The sequence below is a fragment of the Salvelinus alpinus genome, chromosome 18 (genome assembly GCF_045679555.1).
Source record: "Salvelinus alpinus chromosome 18, SLU_Salpinus.1, whole genome shotgun sequence".
In the NCBI taxonomy this organism is placed as follows: domain Eukaryota; kingdom Metazoa; phylum Chordata; class Actinopteri; order Salmoniformes; family Salmonidae; genus Salvelinus; species Salvelinus alpinus.
This window is the reverse complement of record NC_092103.1, coordinates 35,674,295-35,696,440: the sequence shown is the minus strand read 5'-3', so window position 1 is coordinate 35,696,440 and position 22,146 is coordinate 35,674,295. Positions and strand designations below refer to the sequence as shown.

General features: G+C 45.7%; 1 protein-coding gene across 7 annotated transcripts in view; it reads right to left on the bottom strand.

Annotated features, from left to right (window-relative positions):
• garnl3 (GTPase activating Rap/RanGAP domain like 3) overlaps positions 1-22,146 on the bottom strand; it is a 183,823-nt gene that overhangs the window by 109,721 nt on the left and 51,956 nt on the right. For all 7 annotated transcript variants that reach the window (XM_071351738.1, XM_071351733.1, XM_071351739.1 and 4 more), the window contains exon 2: positions 13,459-13,528. In XM_071351738.1, coding sequence (XP_071207839.1) covers positions 13,459-13,528 — 70 coding nt within the window. The remainder of the gene's footprint in view (positions 1-13,458; positions 13,529-22,146) is intronic.

Below are 22,146 nucleotides of genomic sequence, written 5' to 3'. Positions count from 1 at the left end.
ATTGAGCTCTCAGCGTACTAAAAGGGGCTGTGATTTCCCCCGAGGCCTGCAGGAGAGAGGAGAGGACTCCAGTTTAGATAGAGATGGAGGGTGAGGGAGGGAGGGGAAAGGGTGAGAGAGTGAGGGAAGGGGGAGATAAGAAGGAGATAAGAGGGAGAGAGGATGGGAGGGGGGGAGAAAGGGAGAGCGGGCGAGATAATAAATCAATGCCTTTGTGACAGCTGATATATACTTGATCTCATCAGAGTGACTGTTTATGCACACTCATGGGTCATAGGAGAGAGGGAGAGAGATAGAGGGAGAGGGAGGGATATATATACATATATATAGAGAGAGAGAGAGAATGAGAGAAAGAGAGAAAATGTTGGAGAGAATGTGAGAGTGTGAGAGAGTGTGAGAGTGTGAGAGAGTGTGAGAGAATGTGAGAGAGTGTGAGAGAATGTGAGAGAGTGTGAGAGAATGTGAGAGAGTGTGAGAGAGTGTGAGAGAGTGTGAGAGAGTGTGAGAGAATGTGAGAGAGTGTGAGAGAATGTGAGAGAGTGTGAGAGATCCCAGAAATGTTCCACACACAAAGCTTATTTCTCTCAAATGTGCACAAATTTGTTTACATCCCTGTTAGTGAGCATGTCTCCTTTGCCAAGATAATCCATCCACCTGAAAGTTGTGGCACATCAAGAAGCTGATTAAACATCATTACACAGGTGCACCTTGTGCTGGGGACAATAAAAGGCCACTCTAAAATGTGCAGTTTTGTCACACAACACAATGCCACAGATGTCTCACGTTATGAAGGAAGACGTAATTGGCATGCTAACTGCAGGAATGCCCACCATAGTTGTTGCCAGATAATTTATTGTTCATTTTTCTACCATAAGCTGCCTCCAACATCGTTTTATTGAATTTGGCAGTACATCCAACCGACCTCACAACAGCAGACCACATGTAACCACGGCAGCCTTTTTGTGGGTAAAAAACTAATTCTGATTGGCTGGACGTGGCTCCCCAATGGGTGGGCCTATGCCCTCCGAGGCCCACGCGTGTCTGCACCCCTGACCAGTCATGTGAAATCCATAGATTAGGGCCTAATGAATTTATTTCAATTGACTGACTTCGTTTTATGAACTGTAACTCGGTAAAATCGTTGAAATTGTTGCATGTTGCATTGAACAAGGTTCATGAAGTCAATAACTTGCTTGTAACAGATGACATTCATATTCTGACTATCTCTGAAACTCACTTAGATAATACATTTGATGATACAGTGGTAGCAATACATGGTTATAACATCTACCGAAAATACACAAATGCCACTGGGGGCGGTGTTGCGGTCTATATTCAGAACCACATTCCTGTAAAGCTTAGAGAGGATCTCATGTTAATATGGCTACAGGTTCATCTGCCTCACCTAAAGCCCATTCTTGTGGGAAGCTGCTATAGACCACCAAGTGCTAACAGTCAGTATCTGGATAATATGTGTGAAATGCTTGATAATGTACGTGATATCAACAGAGGTATATTTTCTGGGTGATTTAAATATTGACTGGCTTTCATCAAGCTGCCCACTCAAGAAAAAGCTTCAAACTTTAACCAGTGCCTGCAACTTAGGTTCAGGTTATCAATCAACCTACCAGGGTAGTTACAAACAGAACAGGAATTAAATCATCAACATGTATTGATCACATCTTTACTAACGCTGCAGATATTTACTTTAAAGCAGTATCCAAATCCATAGGATGTAGTGATCACAATATAGTAGCCATATGCTAGGAAAACCAAAGTTCCAAAGGCTGGGCCTAATATAGTGTATAAGAGGTTATACAAGAAGTTTTGTAGTGTCACGTTCATTTGCATAAACGGACCAAGGCGCAGCGTACGTAGAGTTCCACATATTTACTAGAGAGTGAAACTTAGAAAAAACAATAAACTAACCGTGACGACAATGCAGTGCTAACAGGCAACTAAACATAAACAATATCCCATAACCCACAGGTGGAAAAAATGCTACTTAAGTATGATCCCCAATTAGAGACAACGATAACCAGCTGCCTGTAATTGGGAATCATACAAATCACCAACATAGAAAATCAAACCTAGAACCCCACATAGAAAATATAAACTAGAACAACCCCCCAGTCATGCCCTGACCTACTCTACCATAGAAAATAAAAGCTTTCTATGGTCAGGACGTGACATGTAGTGATTCATATGTTGATGATGTAAAGGATATTTGCTGGTCTGTGGTGTGTAATGAGGAGCAACCAGACGCTGCACTTGACACATTTATGAAACTACTTATTCCAGTTACTAATAAGCACGCACCCATTAAGAAAAGGACTGTAAAAACTGTTCATTGATGAGGAATTACATTTTTTTATGGTTAATTAAACTATACTATGAAAAAATTGGATTTAAAGAATGATGGCACTTGCACTTCAGTTAAAAAGTTAAAAAGCTTTGTAGCACCTTAAATTATATTTTGGGCAAAATACCGCACAAAATACCCCACAAATTAACAAGGCACACCTGTTAATTGAAATGCTTTCCAGGTGACTACCTCATGAAGCTGGTTGAGGGAATGCCAAAAGTGTGCAAAGCTGTCATCAAGGTAAAGGGTGGCTACTTTGAAATGTTTTAAATATAAAATATATTTTGATTAGTTTAACACTTTTTTGGTTACTACATGATTTCGTATGTGTTATTTCATAGTTTTGATGTCTTCACTATTATTCTACAATGTAGAAAATAGTAAAAAATAAAGAAAAACCCTGGAATGAGTAGATGTGTCTAAACCTTTGACTGGTACTGTATATTTTTATTTATGTATTTTGCTCAGAAACCTTATTGGGGAACCCTGGTCTAAGCTCAAATGGCTCCAATAGTGATGTTTTGGAGCAGTAGGCCTTAGAGCGCATAAGGGCCGTTCTGGGAGGCTGTGGCTGCTTGAGGTGCCTTGTGTTGGGCACGCGCTTCAGGCGAGCCTGGAGATCACATAGAGAGAGATTGAGAAAGATGGTGTGATGTCAGAACTTGTGGTAGGCCGTCATTGTAAATAATAATTTATTCTTAACTGACTTGCCTAGTTAAATAAAGGTTAAATATAAAATAAATAAATAAAAAGTGTGTGTGGTACAGTAGTTCATGGACCACCATGGGCCATTGTTTATCCCTGTAACGGTGTTCCTCTTCCTCCGAAGAGGACGAGCAGGGATTAAACCAAAATGCAGCGTCGTGATAAGACATGATATTTATTAAACAAAATAACAAAAAAACAAATGTAGACAGACCTGGACTACGAACTTACATGTAACACGAAGAACGCACGAACAGGAAAAATGACTACATAAAACGAACGAACAAACAAAACCGAAAACAGTCCCATGTGGCGTAACATACAGACACTGACACAGGAGACAACCACCCACAACAAACAAAGTGAAACTACCTACCTTAATATGATTCTCAATCAGAGGAGATGAAAACCACCTGCCTCTAATTGAGAACCATATCAGGTACCCAAAACCAACATAGAAACAGAAAACATAGACTGCCCACCCACCCACACTCACGTCCTGACCAACTAACACATACAAAAACTAACAGAAAACAGGTCAGGAACGTGACAATCCCCCAGTCACAGGGATGGTCTATAGCCCTAGTGATTTCCAACCGGATGACAGAGTAATGTTTGAACTCCAGCACAGCAAACATTCAATTCAATACAACTTTATTTATGTCCACATGGATAAAACAGCCTTTAGGTAAACACAAGAGGCAGGTCTCTAAATACGCAGAGTCACCTTGAAAAACAACATGGTCAGTGGTGGGAAAAGTACTACATATTCATATTTGAGTAAAAGTAAAACATTCTAGTAAATGCTATACATCAAATTCCTTAAATGAAGCAAACCAGACAGCACCATGTTATTTTTTGGGGGGGGAGACAAACAGGGGCACAACACTCAGACATCATTTACAAACTTAGTATTTGTGTTTAGTGAGTCCGCCAGATCAGAGGCAGTAGGGATGACAATGCATGAATTGGACCATAATTCTGTCCTGCCTGAGCACTCGAAATGTAACTTTTTGGTGTCAGAGAAAATGTATGGGAGTAAAAAGTACATATTTTCTTTAGTAAAAGTAAACGTTGTCAAAAATAGAAATAGTAAAGTACATATACTGCAGAAAACTACTTTTTTTACTTAAGTACTTTCCACCACTGACTATGGTTAGCATTAGCTACAGTAAACAACCCAAATTACATTTTGATGGAATCAGTTGACAACAAACCAAACCTTAATATTGGCATCAGTGACAACATTCACCCGTGACAAACCAGAGCAATAGAAAGATGTCTTTAACAACTGTTTTCTGACTCAGTTTGTCTGTTGTTATTGTACTATAGTCCCAACTAACAGTCAATAAAAGTGGCCAAGATAAGCTAAATGCATGGTGAATGTAAGTTTAGAGGGAATGAATGGTAGCTTTTAGCCTAGCGACCGTTAGCATTGGACTACCTGTTGTGTGTTCATACCTAGTTTGGTAAGTGCTATAATAGCAATGTTTTGTTCCCAACGTTACTTTTACTTCACAATCGAAGCAACGTTACGTGTCACCACAAAAGCCATGGCCCTTGGCATGGGAAACAACTACTTCTAGGTAGGAGAACAGGTGACGTCACCAATACAAATCAAATCAAACTTTATTTGTCACATGTGCCGAGTACAACAAGTGTAGACCTTACCGTGAAATGCCTACTTACAAGCCCTTAAAGCCCTTAACCAACAGTGCAGTTCAAGAAGAGTTAAGAAAAGATTTACCAAATACAGATTTTTTTTTTTTAAGTAACACAATAAGAATAAGAATAACAAGGCTCTATACAGGGGGTACCGGTACCGAGTCAGTGTGCAGGGGTACAGGTTAGTTGAGGTAATTTGTACATGTAGGTAGGGGTGAAGTGACTATGCATAGATAATAAACAACGAGTAGAGAGGGGTCAAGGGAGGGGTCAATGTAAATAGTCCGGTGGCAATTTTATTAATTGTTCAGCAGTCTTATGGCTTGGGGGTAGAAGCTGTTGAGGAGCCTTTTGGTCCTAGATTTGGCGCTCCGGTACCGCTTGCCGTGCGGTAGTAGAGAAAACAGTCTATAACTTGGGTGACTGGAGTCTCTGACAATTTTATGGGCTTTCCTCTGACACCGCCTATGGTATAGGTCCTGGATGGCAGGAAGTTTGGCTCCAGTGATGTACTGGGCTGTATGTACTACCCTCTGTAGCGCCTTACGGTCAGATGAAGAGCAGTTGCCATACCAGGCATTGATGCAACCGGTCAGGATGCTCTCGATGGTGCAGCTGGGGACCCATGCCAAATCTTTTCAGTCTCCTGAGGAGGATTAGGTTTTGTCGTGCCCCCTTCACGACTGTCTTGGTGTGTTTGGACCATGATAGTTCGTTGGTGATGTGGACACCTGTAGTCCACGATCAGCTCCTTTGTCTTGCTCACATTGAGAGAGAGGTTGTTGCCCTGGCACCACACTTCCAGTTCTCTGACCTCCTCTCTATAGGTCGTCTCATCGTTGTCGGTGATCAGGCACTGTTGTGTCGTCAGCAAACTTAATGATGGTGTTGGAGTCGTGTTTGGCCACGCAGTCGTGGGTGAACAGGGAGTACAGGAGGGAACTAAGTACACACCCCTGAGGGGCCCCAGTGTTAAGGATCAGCGTGGCAGACGTGTTGTTGCCTACTCTTACCACATGGGGGCGGCCCATCAGGAAGTCCAGGATCCAGTTGCAGAGGGAGGTGTTTAGTCCCAGTGTCCTTAGCTTAGTGATGAGCTTTGTGGGCGTTCAACACCATAGTACACTCAAAGCTCATCACTAAGCTAAGGAACCTGGGACTAAACACCTCCCTCTGCAACTGGATCCTGGACTTCCTGACGGGTCGCCCCCAGGTGGTGAGGGTAGGTAGCAACACATCTGCCACACTGATCCTCAACACTGGAGCTCCCCAGGGGTGCGTGCTCAGTCCCCTCCTGTACTCCCTGTTCACCCACGACTGCATGGCCAGGCACAAGTCCAACACCATCATTAAGTTTGCAGACGACACAACAGTGGTAGGCTTGATCACCGACAATGACGAGACAGCCTATATGGAAGAGGTCAGAGACCTGGCCGTGTGGTGCCAGAATAACAACCTATCCCTCAACGTAACCAAGACTAAGGAGATGACTGAGGTGGTGTACTCCTCAATGCCACTGGAAGAATCCCGGAACATATTCCAGTCTGTGCTAGCAAAACAGTCCTGTAGTATAGCATCCGCGTCATCCGACCACTTCCATATTGAGCGAGTCACTGGTACTTCCTGCTTTAGTTTTTGCTTGTAAGCAGGAATCAGGAGAATATAATTATGGGCAGATTTGCCAAATGGAGGGCACGGGAGAGCTTTGTATGTATCTCTGTGTGTGGCATGCTGGTAAAATTGTGTATGCATCCTCTGGTTGCACATGTGACATGCTGATAAAATTTGGTAAAACTGATTTAAGTTTGCCTAATTTAAAGTCCCCGGCCACTAGGAGCGCCTCTTCTGGGTGAGCATTTTCTTCTTTGCTTATGGCCTTATAGAGTTGGTTGAGAGCGGTCTTAGTGCCAGCTTCGTTCTGTGGTGGTAAATAGACAGCTGTGAATAATATAGATGAGATCTCTCTCAGTAGATAATGTGGTCAGCTTATCATAAGGTACTCTACCTCAGGCGAGCAATAACTCGAGACTTCTTTAATATTAGACATCGCGCACCAGCTGTTATTGACAAATAGACTCACACCCACACCCCTCGTCTTACCAGAAGTAGCTTCTCTGTTCTGCCGGTGCATGCTACTAGCGTAAACACAGCTAACTAGATAACCATTACACATTGGCAAGAAAGGCCACATACACATACAGTGTTAATAAGTGTGTCTGTCTGTGTTTGTGTGTGTGTGTTAGTCTGTGTGTGTGTGTGTGTCTGTGTGTTTATGGTATGATTCTGTAAGGATGGCATGGGGGGATAATGGGAGCCCTATGTGGGCTGGCAGACAGGACAGAGAGTGTAATGGAGGTGGAGTTCTAGTTTTGAAAACATTCTAGAGAGGGGGATGAGAAGGTTAGGGAAGGATTGAGGGGTGACAGGGGCTGAGAGTGGCCTCACTGAGGGGCCAGAATCACATGGTGGATGCTGAAGAGAGGACGGCTTCACTCCAAAGCTGTCGCCCTCTGTTTATGTCACAGCCTGCCTTGTCACATCTCATTCCCTTCCAGCTGAGGTGTGTGTGTGTTTGCGTGTGTGTGTGTGTGTGTGTGTGTGTGTGTGTGTGTGTGTGTGTGTGTGTGTGTGTGTGTGTGTGTGTGTGTGTGTGTGTGTGTGTGTGTGTGTGTGTGTGTGTGTGTGTGTGTGTGTGTGTGTGTGTGTGTGTGTGTGTGTGTGTGTGTGTGTGTTATTTTAACTTGAATTTATTTACTTTGCATTATAGAAAGCTGGTCAAATAAACAATCTAAATATATAGATTTGAATCGAAAGCAGAAAACAGTCAGTAATGAGTGTGAAGGGATGTTTCTAAATGTTTTCTTTACATGAATGACTGGGTCTGGATCAAACTGAACCCCTTCATTAAGGATGGTGAGAGCCTAACACACATACACACACACACTAAAACCAATAAGTTATTTTACATACACAGAGACACGTACGCACATGCACGCACACACATACACACAGACTTACATAGACTCCTAGCCTCTCCTTCCTCTCACTCTTTCTCTTTATTCTTCTGTCTGTCAGCAGCAATTCCATTCAAAGTAATGCAAAGCCTGATTGTGTGATGTACAATAAAGCCAAACAAGCGACCATTAAAGTGATGTCACCCAAACCTGACAACCTTTGATTAAACCATCCCAGATTCAATTGACATCAAATTAAGCTAATAGCATTTTATACAGAAATACACACCTTGACAGGGTGAGGAGGGCAACCCCCCAAACTCCCCTACCCCCTACCACACTGCCTCCCTTGCCGCCCTGCCTCCCCTACCGCCCTTCCTCCCCTACCGCTCTGCCTCCTCTACTGCCCTTCTGACCCTACTGCCCTGCCTCCCCTACCGCTCTGCCTCCCCTACCGCCCTGCCTCACCTACCGCCCTGCTGCCCCTACCGCTCTGCCTCCCCTACCGTCCTGCTGCCCCTACCGCTCTGCAGCTCCTACCGCCCTGCCTCCTCTACTGCCCTTCTGACCCTACTGCCCTGCCTCCCCAACCGCTATGTCTCCTCTACCGCACTGCCTCCCCTACCGCTCTGTCTCCTCTACCGCACTGCCTCCCCTACCACCCTGCCTCCCCTAACGCACTGCCGCCCCTACCGCCCTGCCTCCTCTACCGCCCTGCCTCCTCTACTACCCTTCTGACCCTACTGCCCTGCCTCCCCTACCACCCTGCCTCCCCTACCGCCCTGCCTCCCCTACCGCTTTGCCGCCCCTACCGCTCTGCCTCCTCTACCGCTCTGCAGCTCCTACCGCCCTGCCTCCTCTACTGCCCTTCTGACCCTACTGCCCTGCCTCCCCAACCGCTATGTCTCCTCTACCGCACTGCCTCCCCTACCGCTCTGTCTCCTCTACCGCACTGCCTCCCCTACCACCCTGCCTCCCCTAACGCACTGCCTCCCCTACCACCCTGCCTCCCCTAACGCACTGCCTCCCCTACCGCTCTGTCTCCTCTACCGCCCTGCCTCCCCTACCACCCTGCCTCCCCCTAACGCTTTGCCTCCCCTACCGCTCTGCCTCCTCTACCGCTCTGCTTCCCCTACCGCCCTGCCTCCTCTACCGCCCTGCCTCCCCTACCTCCCTACCTCCCCTACAGCCCTGCCTCCCCTACCGCTCTGCCTCCCCTACCACCCTGCCTCCCGTACCGCCCCTACCGCTCTGCCTCCTCTACCGCTCTGCCTCCCTGCCTCCCCTACAGCCCTGCCTCCCCTACCGCTCTGCCTCCCCTACCGCCCTGCCTCCCCTACCGCCCTGCTGCCTCTACCGCTCTGCCTCCCCTACCGCCCTGCATCCTGAACCGCCCTGCCTCGTCTACCGCCCTGCCTCCTCTACCGCTCTGCCTCCCCTACCGCCCTGCCTCCTCTACCACCCTGCCGCTCCTACCGCCCTGCCTCCCTTACCACCCTGCCGCTCCTACCGCCCTGCCTCCCTTACCGCCCTGCCGCTCCTACCGTCCTGCTGACCTTACAGCCCTGCCGCTCCTACCGTCCTGCTCCTCTACTGCCCTTCTGACCCTACTGCCCTGCCTCCCCTACCGCCCCTACCGCCCTGCTTCCCCTACCGCCCTGCTGCCCCTACCGCTCTGCCTCCCCTACCGTCCTGCCTCCTCTACCGCCCTGCCTCCCTTACTGCCCTGCCTCCCCTACCGCCCTGCTTCCCCTACCGCCCTGCATCCCCTACCGCCCTGCCGCTCCTACCGCCCTGCCTCCCCTACCGCCCTGCCTCCTCTACCGCCCTGCTGCCCCTACCGCTCTGCCTCCCCTACCGTCCTGCCTCCTCTACCGCCCTGCTGACCTTCCCGCCCTGCATCCCCTACCGCCCTGCCGCTCCTACCGCCCTGCCTCCCCTACCGCCCTGCCTCCTCTACCGCCCTGCTGCCCCTACCGGTATGCCTCCCCCTCCAACAAAAACAGTATTGGCTTTTCAAACCTGGAAAGTTACTCTCTCTCGTTCTCTCTCTCTGTGTGTTTGTATGGGCATACGTTCATTCTTGTGTGAATGATTCATCAGGTCCTGCTTGCTGGTGGGTATTGATTCATCAGGTCCTGCTTGCTGGTGGGTATTGATTCATTAGGTCCTGCCTGCTGGTGGGTATTGATTCATCAGGTCCTGCCTGCTGGTGGGTATTGATTCATCAGGTCCTGCCTGCTGGTGGGTATTGATTCATCAGGTCCTACTTGCTGGTGGGTATTGATTCATCAGGTCCTGCCTGCTGGTGGGTATTGATTCATCAGGTCCTGCATGCTGGTGGGTATTGATTCATCAGGTCCTGCCTGCTGGTGGGTATTGACTCATCAGGTCCTGCCTGCTGGTGGGTATTGATTCATCAGGTCCTGCCTGCTGGTGGGTATTGATTCATCAGGTCCTGCCTGCTGGTGGGTATTGATTCATCAGGTCCTGCTTGCTGGTGGGTATTGATTCATCAGGTCCTACTTGCTGGTGGGTATTGATTCATCAGGTCCTGCTTGCTGGTGGGTATTGATTCACCAGGTCCTGCATGCTGGTGGGTATTGACTCATCAGGTCCTGCCTGCTGGTGGGTATTGATTCATCAGGTCCTGCCTGCTGGTGGGTATTGATTCATCAGGTCCTGCCTGCTGGTGGGTATTGATTCATCAGGTCCTGCCTGCTGGTGGGTATTGATTCATCAAGGTCCTGCTTGCTGGTGGGTATTGATTCATCGGGTCCTGCTTGCTGGTGGGTATTGATTCATCAGGTCCTGCCTGCTGGTGGGTATTGATTCATCAGGTCCTGCCTGCTGGTGGGTATTGATTCATCAGGTCCTGCCTGCTGGTGGGTATTGATTCATCAGGTCCTGCCTGCTGGTGGGTATTGATTCATCAGGTCCTGCTTGCTGGTGGGTATTGATTCATCAGGTCCTGCCTGCTGGTGGGTATTGATTCATCAGGTCCTGCTTGCTGGTGGGTATTGATTAAACATTCTTTGTCTCTCTCTCTTCTCCCTGTAATGAGGAGGCCCTCAGGCACAGTGCCACGCACGGTCTGCTGAGACACACAGACACACACGGGCACGCACACACTCACACACACAAACACAAGTGCTTACATGCAAGCACACTTGCACACACACCTACAGTATAGAGATGCAACTTTGTCTCTCTCTCTAAGCAGTGCTGAGTAGTGTATGGCTTTGCAGTGAGGTCAGTATGATCAAACTGTCTAATAGCTGGCGCTACAATACAGACACAGAGGTAATATTCTCTTTGACACAGAATGAACATCTCTGCCCAATAGACTTTGCAGTACAGGTCAAGAATGTGGCTACGTTCTAAACTGTGCTGCTTCTACACCCTAGAAGTTCAGCCCTAGATCCAGATAGATACAGATAATATGCAGTGCACTTTACTGTACAGGCCAGGAAGCCTGTTCCACACTGGGTAGAATGTCAAAGGTTCTGCCCTAGGTATACTATAACACGCAGTTCCAAAACACGCAGGAGACACTTATGCAACAGCATCTCTGGACTGGTTCCAGTGGTGTGCTTGCTGGGTGGATGAGGAGGCCACATGTGCTGTCTAAGAAGTCCCTGAGCTGAAAGATGGAAATAGAGAGACAGGAGGTGGAGGTATGTAATAATGGATAATATAATAAATCATATATGCCATTTAGCAGACACTTTTATCCAAAGCGACTTATAGTCATGCATGCATACATTTTACATATTGGTGGAACCATAGTGGAATCCAGACATAGTGTCCTTCCTGACATTAACATTTTAGGTCACATGGGGCTGGGTTTATTCAGGTTTGAATTTGTGCATAGTGGACTGGCGCATAGCAGACTTATTAAATTCTGTTAATCAATAAAATGGTATTAGTACCGATTAGTGCTTTTTACAAATATATTGGTCATATAGTGATTTACAGCATCAGCAACCTGGCCTAAACCTCCTAGGAGCAAACAGAAGTGACAGTGACAAGGACAGATTTCCTACTTCTAAACTTAGGAGACTCACTGAACAAACAGTTAACCATTACACTGCTAAAACAATTCAACACTACTCTGGCTGCGTTCACACAGGCAGCCCAATTCTGATATTATTTTCCACTAATTGCTCTTTTGACCAATCACATCAGATCTTTTTACATCGGATCTTTTCAGAGCTGATCTGATTGGTCAAAATACCAAAAAGTGTAAAAAATATCAGAATTGGGCTGCCTGTCTAAACGCAGACAGTGTTAGTGAACTGTTTTATTCCCTATCTGGAACACACTGTCTGTGTTTAGACGGGCAGCACAATTCTGATATTTTTTTCATTAATTGGTCTTTTGACCAATCAGATCATCTCTTAAAAAGATCTGATATTAAAAGATCTGATGGGATTGGTCAAAGGCCAATTAGTGGAAAACAGATCAGAATTTAGCTACCTGTCTAAACGCAGCCACTGTGTTCCAGATAGGAAATAAAACAGTTCACCACAACAGTGTGTTCCATATAGGACATTGGAACAATCATGTCACAGTTCGAGGTGACATCTCTAATCTGAATATTCAGGTATTCAGCATGAAAATGCCAGTATTTTATCATATTCCTCTCTCACTGCAGTGTTTGGATACTACACACACACACTGCCCATTGTGTCCTGTGTCAGTCTGCTGCTGCTGATAGGCAGCGTGTGGTTTCTCCTCAGGGTTAATCTGACACGGTGCAGCGCTAGCGTGGGCGTTAGCGCTTAGCGCTAACAAGACAAACCACCACTGTGTCTCTGGGAGGAAGTTAGTCAAGAGAGGACCCTAGCCACTTCCTCTCCCCCTGGGTGTTATCAGAACACACAGACAGGCCTCTCTCTCTCTCTCACACACACACACACACACACACACACACACACACACACACACACACACACACACACACACACACACACACACACACACACACACACACACACACACACACACACACACACACACACACACACACACACACACACACACGCACACACGCACACAAACACACACACAGAGCCAAGGGCTAATTTTAACCTCCGCTGCGCTGTGACAACATATACAGTAGGCTACACACACTATCAACATGACAGTGACTCAACAACTTCAATAGGAGCAAAACCACAAGGCTGGCTAATAGAATAAGCAATTATAACACCATAATAACTTGTCAAACTTGACAGTTAGTTTGTATAGTAAACAAAAGTCTGAGTAAAGGCACCCTATGCCCTGAATAGTGTACTACTTTTCAGAAGAGCCCTGCACTAAACAGGCCTTATATTATAGGGAATGTGGTGCCATTTCAGATGCAGCAGGTGATGTCATAACAGTAGAAGGTGATGTCATAATCTGTGGTCCTGAGCTTAGCTGTTTCTGTAAGCCTCTGTGAGCCATGCTACAGGGTGCTAGGCACTATTAAACTGGACCAATGGACCACACCCAGACAGTCATGACTCACCTCTCTCTCTCTCTCTCTAACCCTCCCTCCATCAATCCATTGAATGGGAGAGGAAGATAGAGAGGGGGAGGGGGCACGGAAAGGAGGAGAGGAGGGAAAGACAGGAGGGGAAATAGGGAAGGAGGGGAGAGAAAGTAGGAGAAGAGGGAGAGATAGAAGGGGAGAGAGAGAAGGAGGTGGACAGAGAAAGGAGGAGAAGAGGGAGAGATAGAAGAGGAGAGCGGGGAATAGAATGTCAATAGGAGGTTACTCACCAGCTCGACGGAGCCATAGTGTTTTCGGCTGAAGTCTCCACGCCTGCAGCCCAAGTCCTCCGAGGCAGAGCTGCAACACAGACGCATGGTGGTCAGTCTCTCCTCTCTCTCTCCTCCATCAGGAGACTGACACACTCACTCACTCACTCACTCCTACAGGTGGCTACTCAGCTCTACGTCTCTCTCTCTCTCTCCCTTTCCCCCTTCTAGGTATCTATGATAGTGTCTCTCTCTCTCTTTCTAGGTATCTATGATAGTCTCTCTCCTCCTTCTAGGTATCTATGATAGTCTCTCTCTCTCTCTCTCCCTTTCCCCCTTCTAGGTATCTATGATAGTCTCTCTCTCTCTCTCTCCCTTTCCCCCTTCTAGGTATCTATGATAGTCTCTCTCTCTCTCTCTCCCTTTCCCCCTTCTAGGTATCTATGATAGTCTCTCTCTCTCTCTCTCTCCCTTTCCCCCTTCTAGGTATCTATGATAGTCTCTCTCTCTCTCTCTCCCTTTCCCCCTTCTAGGTATATATGATAGTGTCTCTCTCTCTCTTTCTAGGTATCTATGATAGTCTCTCTCCCTCTCCCCCTTCTAGGTATCTATGATAGTGTCTCTCTCTCTCTTTCTAGGTATCTATGATAGTCTCTCTCCCTCTCCCCCTTCTAGGTATCTATGATAGTCTCTCTCCCTTTCCCCCTTCTAGGTATCTATAATAGTGTCTCTCTCTCTCTTTCTAGGTATCTATGATAGTCTCTCTCCCTCTCCCCCTTCTAGTTATCTATGATAGTCTCTCTCCCTCTCCCCCTTCTAGGTATCTATGATAGTGTCTCTCTCTCTCTTTCTAGGTATCTATGATAGTCTCTCTCCCTCTCCCCCTTCTAGGTATCTATGATAGTCTCTCTCCCTCTCCCCCTTCTAGGTATCTATGATAGTCTCTCTCCTCCTTCTAGGTATCTATGATAGTCTCTCTCTCTCCTCCTTCTAGGTATCTATGATAGTCTTTCTCTCCCGCTCTCCTCCTTCTAGGTATCTATGATAGTCTCTCTCTCTCTATTTCAAGGTATCTATGATAGTCTCTCTCTCTCTCCTTCTAGGTATCTATGATAATCTCTCTAATTTCTCTCCCTCACCCTCTCTCTCTCTCCATCTCTCTCTATCACCCTCTCTCTCCATCCCTCTCTCTATTGTTCTCTCTCTGTGGTAGGGCTAGCTAGCCAGCAGCAGCAGCATCCAGCACCAGTCCTGATTGAGACGAGGACCCTGATTGCATTATGTCCACAATGATAGATGGAGTCTGCCTGTGAGAGCAGACTGCTCACCCACACACAGGAGTGTTACAGGAATTTGTTTGAGATCTACGGGAGGGAGCAGGGGGAATCTCCTTCACATCTCAGGCCCAATTAAACCTGTTCAACCAATGGCATCCTCAAGAACAGGCAGATCCAATATTACAGCAAATAATACTCCAATGTACTGATAGATAAACTAATATTTTCTTGGATGGAATTTACAAGGGTATGATATTTATGAAGGACATTGTAAACAAGTACGGTAAAAGTATGTCACACAAGCAACTAACAACAGTGTGTACTGTATGCTCAATACAAATTTAGAACCAACTCATCGTGGCTCTGCCACAAAATTGGAAAAGACAATTACTTAAAGAAGAAATTAAATTATTAGTCTGTCTGTCTCCCATTAAAAATCATAAATGGCTTAAATCAAAAAAAGTATCAGTTTAACTTAAAGTCAAAAGGGAACAGTTGGGAACAGGTCTTAGATTCCCCAAACCTTTGCATCGAGTGTAGGAACTGATATATAAAACAACAACTGACACATCAATCTTTTTGTTTCAATTTAAGCTATTATATAAAATACTTGCTACAAAAAAAATGCTCAATATATGGGGTGTTGAACATACAGTCTTGTGCAGACTGCCATGAGGAAACAGAATCAATAGAACATGGTTCCTGGTGCTGTCCATCGGTGGCTCGCTTTGGGAGTCAGGTCCACGAAGGGTTGTTATGTCATAATATCAGGGTTCAGATGGTCCTGGACCAGATGGACCTGTAAACTGCATTGCTAGGGGATCTGAAAAACCACGACTAGTCAATGGGAAATATCATTATACTCTGGGGTAAAGTATTTATTTTTAGGGCAATATCAATAGAAATATCAATACAAATAAGGAAGGTCAGGAGCCTCGTAAGACATCACAGTAAAATGGAGGGATTTTTTGCTAAATGAAATAGCTAAATGTAATTGTACTGGGAAAGATGGGTTAATCTGTGGACATCGGAGGGTTGGAGTTAAGATCAGAATGAATGGCCGCTGTGGTTGAAAATCCAGCACTTGGAGAAAGAGGAAATTAGGAATATATGTTTATTCTTGAAGAACATGTACCGTACATGTGAGGAAAATAGCTGTAAGTAGCAGTAGAAGTATTGTTGTCTGTTAGTTCACTCCAATCAGGGTAGGGATGGTAGGGGGGAAAGTACAGTGGGGGAAAAAAGTATTTGATCCCCTGCTGATTTTGTACGTTTGCCCACTGACAAAGATATTATCAGTCTATAATTTTAATGGTAGGTTTATTTGAACAGTGAGAGACAGAATAACAACAAAAATATCCAGAAAAATGCATGTCAAAAACGTTATAAATTGATTTGCATTTTAATGAGGGAAATAAGTATTTGACCCCTTCTCAATCAAAAAGATTTCTGGCTCCCAGGTGTCTTTCATACAGGTAACAAACGGAGATTAGGAGCACACTCTTAAAGGGAGTGCTCCTAATCTCAGTTTCTTACCTGTATAAAAGATACCTGTCCACAGAAGCAATCAATCAATCAGATTCCAAACTCTCCACCATGGCCAAGACCAAAGAGCTCTCCAAGGATGTCAGGGACAAGATTGTAGACCTACACAAGGCTGGAATGGGCTACAAGACCATCGCCAAGCAGCTTGGTGAGAAGGTGACAACAGTTTCTGTGATTATTCGCAAATGGAAGAAACACAAAAGACCTGTCAATCTCCCTCAGCCTGGGGCTCCATGCAAGATCTCACCTCGTGAAGTTGCAATGATCATGAGAACGGTGAGGAATCAGCCCAGAACTACACAGGAGGATCTTGTCAATGATCTCAAGGCAGCTGGGACCATAGTCATCAAGAAAACAATTGGTAACACACTATGCCGTGAAGGACTGAAATCCTGCAGCGCCCGCAAGGTCCCCCTGCTCAAGAAAGCACATATACATGCCCGTCTGAAGTTTGCCAATGAACATCTGAATGATTCAGAGGACAACTGGGTGAACGTGTTGTGGTCAGATGAGACCAAAATGGAGTTCTTTGGCATCAACCCAACTTGCCGTGTTTGGAGGAGGAGGAATGCTGCCTATGACCCCAAGAAACCATCCCCACCGTCAAACATGGAGGTGGAAACATTATGCTTTGGGGGTGTTTTTCTGCTAAAGGGACAGGACAACTTCACCGCATCAAAGGGACGATGGACGGGGCCATGTACCGTCAAATCTTGGGTGAAAACCTCCTTCCCTCAGCCAGGGTATTGAAAATGGGTCGTGGATGGGTATTCCAGCATGACAATGACCCAAAACACACGGCCAAGGCAACAAAGGAGTGGCTCAAGAAGAAGCACATTAAGGTCCTGGAGTGGCCTAGCCAGTATCCAGACCTTAATCCTATAGAAAATCTGTGGAGGGAGCTGAAGGTTCGAGTTGCCAAACGTCAGCCTCAAAACCTTAATGACTTAAAGAAGATCTGCAAAGAGGAGTGGGACAAAATCCCTCCTGAGATGTGTGCAAACCTGGTGGCCAACTACAAGAAACGTCTGACCTCTGATTGCCAACAAGGGTTTTGCCACCAAGTACTAAGTCATGTTTTGCAGAGGGGTCAAATACTTATTTCCCTCATTAAAATGCAAATCAATTCATAACATTTTTGACATGCGTTTTTCTGGATTTTTTTGTTGATATTCTGTCTCTCACTGTTCAAATAAACCTACCATAAAAATTATAGACTGATCATTTCTTTGTCAGTGGGCAAACGTACAAAATCAGCAGGGGATCAAATACTTTTTTCCCTCACTGTATATAACAATTTAAAAAATAAGAGAGATTAGAAATTATGCAAACAATTAATTTGATAGATCTACAATCTTCAATATTAAAGCTGATCGACCCCCCCCAAAAGAAAGCTTGCCCCCCCCCCCCCCCCCACACACAAAGAAACTACAGTGAACCACGCCAATGCACTTCCACCCCCGCCTCTATACCAAAACTATTTTCCTCTCATTTTCCGCTCAAACAATGCTACCATAAGCCATCGACATTTAATCATATTTGTTTTCACATACAGTTCCCAATAGCATAGTTCCCAAAGGTAAAGATCTTCTGCTCCACTCGGAAGCACAAGGTAAAGATCTTCTGCTCCACTCGGAAGCACAAGGTAAAGATCGTCTGCTCCACTCGGAAGCACAAGGTAAAGCAGCTACAAGGTAAAGCAGCTACAAGGTAAAGCAGCTACAGGGTAAAGCAGCTACAGGGTAAAGCAGCTACAAGGTAAAGCAGCTACAAGGTAAAGCAGCTACAAGGTAAAGCAGCTACAGGGTAAAGCAGCTACAGGGTAAAGCAGCTACAAGGTAAAGCAGCTACAAGGTAAAGCAGCTACAGGGTAAAGCAGCTACAAGGTAAAGCAGCTACAAGGTAAAGCAGCTACAAGGTAAAGCAGCTACAGGGTAAAGCAGCTACAGGGTAAAGCAGCTACAGGGTAAAGCAGCTACAAGGTAAAGCAGCTACAGGGTAAAGCAGCTACAGGGTAAAGCAGCTACAAGGTAAAGCAGCTACAAGGTAAAGCAGCTACAAGGTAAAGCAGCTACAGGGTAAAGCAGCTACAGGGTAAAGCAGCTACAGGGTAAAGCAGCTACAAGGTAAAGCAGCTACAGGGTAAAGCAGCTACAGGGTAAAGCAGCTACAGGGTAAAGCAGCTACAGGGTAAAGCAGCTACAGGGTAAAGCAGCTACAAGGCCTACTGAACGGCTGCACACGCCTTGCAGTTTTCACATTATGCTGCCTTAACATTTCATTTGTCATTCAATTCAATTTAATTCACATTTTCAAACTATTTTTTATTTTGTATTTTAAACGAAGATGTCTTGATTGCGTATGTCTTCACACCCCAGAGTTAATTTTTGGTGGAAGCATATTTAGCAGCAATTACAGCTGTAAATCATTTTGAATAAGATTAAGCCTCCCGGGTGGCGCAGTGGTCTAGAGCACTGCATCGCAGTGCTAGCTGCGCCACCGGAGTCTCTGGGTTCACGCCCAGGCTCTGTCGCAGCCGGCCGCAACCGGGAGGTCCGTGGGGCGACGCACAATTGGCATAGCGTCGTCCGGGTTAGGGAGGGTTTGGCCGGTAGGGATATCCTTGTCTCAGTATGTAAAATGTAATAAAATGTATGCACTCTACTGTAAGTTGCTCTGGATAAGAGCGTCTGCTAAATGACTAAAATGTAAAATGTAAATTATACCTCTGCACAACTCTTAGGGCAACATATATCCATTGTTTTTGTCCAAATTGCTCAAGCTCAGTAAATTTGGCTCGGAATCATTGATGTGGAGGCGGAAGAAACACACACCTGTTTAGGCGAGGTGCTGGCTAGCGGAGTAGAACACCTGTTTAGGCGAGGTGCTGGCTAGCGGAGTAGAACACCTGTTTAGGCGAGGTGCTGGCTAGCGGAGTAGAACACCTGTTTAGGCGAGGTGCTGGCTAGCGGAGTAGAACACCTGTTTAGGCGAGGTGCTGGCTAGCGGAGTAGAACACCTGTTTAGGCGAGGTGCTGGCTAGCGGAGTAGAACACCTGTTTAGGCGAGGTGTTGGCTAGCGGAGTAGAACACCTGTTTAGGCGAGGTGCTGGCTAGCGGAGTAGAACACCTGTTTAGGCGAGGTGCTGGCTAGCGGAGTAGAACACCTGTTTAGGCGAGGTGCTGGCTAGCGGAGTAGAACACCTGTTTAGGCGAGGTGCTGGCTAGCGGAGTAGAACACCTGTTTAGGCGAGGTGCTGGCTAGCGGAGTAGAACACCTGTTTAGGCGAGGTGCTGGCTAGCGGAGTAGAACACCTGTTTAGGCGAGGTGTTGGCTAGCGGAGTAGAACACCTGTTTAGGCGAGGTGCTGGCTAGCGGAGTAGAACACCTGTTTAGGCGAGGTGCTGGCTAGTGGAGTAGAACACTTGAAAAAGAAAAGGAGAGCCTCACACTCTAGGAGCTCAGATGAAATAATTTAACAACAAACGTTTCAACAGCCAAGCTGTCTTCATCAGGGTATAATTGAGGGACAGTAATATTAAGAGTGGAGGTGGAAAGTAAAACTCTATCCCCGGGTATTCAGAAGACTGAGGCAGGTTTTCCTCTAACATTTTACAAGGCTTTGCTCCTTTTATATTTATTTTGATCCTGAAAAACTCCCCAGTTCCTGATGGTGAAAAGCATACCCATAACATGATGCTGCCACCACAATACTTGAAAACCGAGTATTTTCCAATGTAATTCCTTTTTGGATGTAATTTAAGGGAGCAAAATATGAAAACTGTGCAAGTAGTGTGTATACTTTCACGAGGCACTGTATATGTGTCCTCAAAAGTTAGACGATTCCGAAATATTGCAAACTGTTATATCTACAACTATATTTTCCAGAGAAAGAGTGGATATCGAGGCTTAGACAGACACAGCAAGGCTTCCTGTATAACACTGTGGAGGATGAGAAAGAGAGCCTGTCAGAGTCTGGATGGTGTCTATGTTGCTGGGCTGTCATCCTGCTGTTGTTGGAACACATCAAAGTGCTGCTAGGTATACTTAGAGATAATCTGTCTGAAATTGTGTGTGTGTGTGTGTGTGTGTGTCTGTGTGTGTGTCTGTGTATGACCGGTTGGTGGTACAATAGTAATACAATATGGGAGAGAGTTGATCTGTGAATATGAACATAATGTGAACTATGTCTAAGTTGATATGCCAACGTTTCTCTCTTTCTCCCCCTCTCTCTTTCCTTCCTCTCACTCTCCCACCTCTCTCTATCTTCCCCCTCTTTCTCTCCCCTATCTCTCTCTCTATCAGTCTCACTCTCTTTCCCCCTCCCTCTCTTTCTCTGTAGTGGAACAATGTTGGAGAGGAATTTAGAGTAGTGGTTATGCCTGGCCAAGCTTATGGATAAATGTATTCTCCCCCCTCCTCTCTTTCTCCCAGTCTCTCTCTCCTTCCATCTGTAATAAAGTCATCTACTGGAATTTACTGCCTTGTTATTCTTTCTTCTCATCCTTCTGTCTTTCACCTCTCACAGGAGTGTCCTGGAGGAGGGTGATAGAGGGATGAGTCCGCCCTATTGCCCTTCACCTATCCTCTCTAAGTTAATGAAAAAAATACAACTGGAGTCTTTCTGGTTAAGCTCATCCCTCGTTCCCTTCATCCCCTCATCTTTGGCTTTTCAGTACATTGGGCAGTGCAGCATAAAAAGGTATTTGGAGGTTACAGGTAGGGGTTAAAGTGTTTTGTGTGTGTGTGTGTGTGTGTGTGTGTGTGTGTGTGTGTGTGTGTGTGTGTGTGTGTGTGTGTGTGTGTGTGTGTGTGTGTGTGTGTGTGTGTGTGTGTCTGTTTATGCGTGTGGGGGCGTTTAGTTTTAGGGTTTGGGGTTAAGGTTAGGTTAAAGGTTCTGTTTAGGGAAAATAGGATTTTGAATGTGAATAAATGTTTTGGTCTTCACAAGGATAGTAAAACAAACGTGTGTGTGTGTGTTTGTGCGTGTGTGTGTGTGTTTGTGTGTGTGTGTGTGAGTGAGGGAAGGAGGTCCAGCTCCTCAATGTGGAACACAATCAGCTACGTTACTAGTGAGTTATTCATGTCTAAAGGCCCAATGGAGCCATTTTTATATCAATATCAAATAATTGCGGGTTAACAATTGCTAACTTAATAGATTAATATATGTATCATATTTCCATTAAAATGGGCAAAAATGTGTTTAATAAAAGACACCTCTCAGTAGGTGGTCCAGGAATGAAAGGATTCAGTACATGGAGGGGGTGGGGGGGGCGTTCCTCTTTTCTTCTCTATTGCTCCTCAAGCAAGAGGGGAGCCCGATGACATCAGAGGGCACCATCAGACCAACTCCTTGAATGGGCTACTCCAAGAAGTTGGCACTCAAAATATATTTGCACTTTTTTACACTTAAGTGTGTGTACGTTATTGTATTTATACCTGGGATATTGTTTTTCAACAAGGTCAAAAAATAGCTGGAGTGCATCATTAAAGGTTGAGGGTCACAAAAATGCTTCATAACACCTATCAAATGTTTTATTTCCTGAACCTCAAAAGCCTATTGTAGGCAGACAAGTGAATCCACACAGGTTGACCTTTATTGTCATGAATCTTGGCCTAAAGGTTCCCACTAGATAGGCCAGCTGCAAATTCAAAATTGGCTATATCATAAAAATTCAAGAAAACAAAATTAGCTTTTTGGTCGTCATTTAATGTTAGGGTTAGGAATTAGGCTTAGCAGTGTGGTTAAGGTTAGGTTTAAAATCAGATTTTATGACTTTGTGGCTGTGCCAGCTAGTGACCACTCTGTAGAGCTGCCTCCAGGGCAAGATTCATGACAATAAATGCCAACCTTCTGAATCAACACTGCTGATTATCACCAGCATT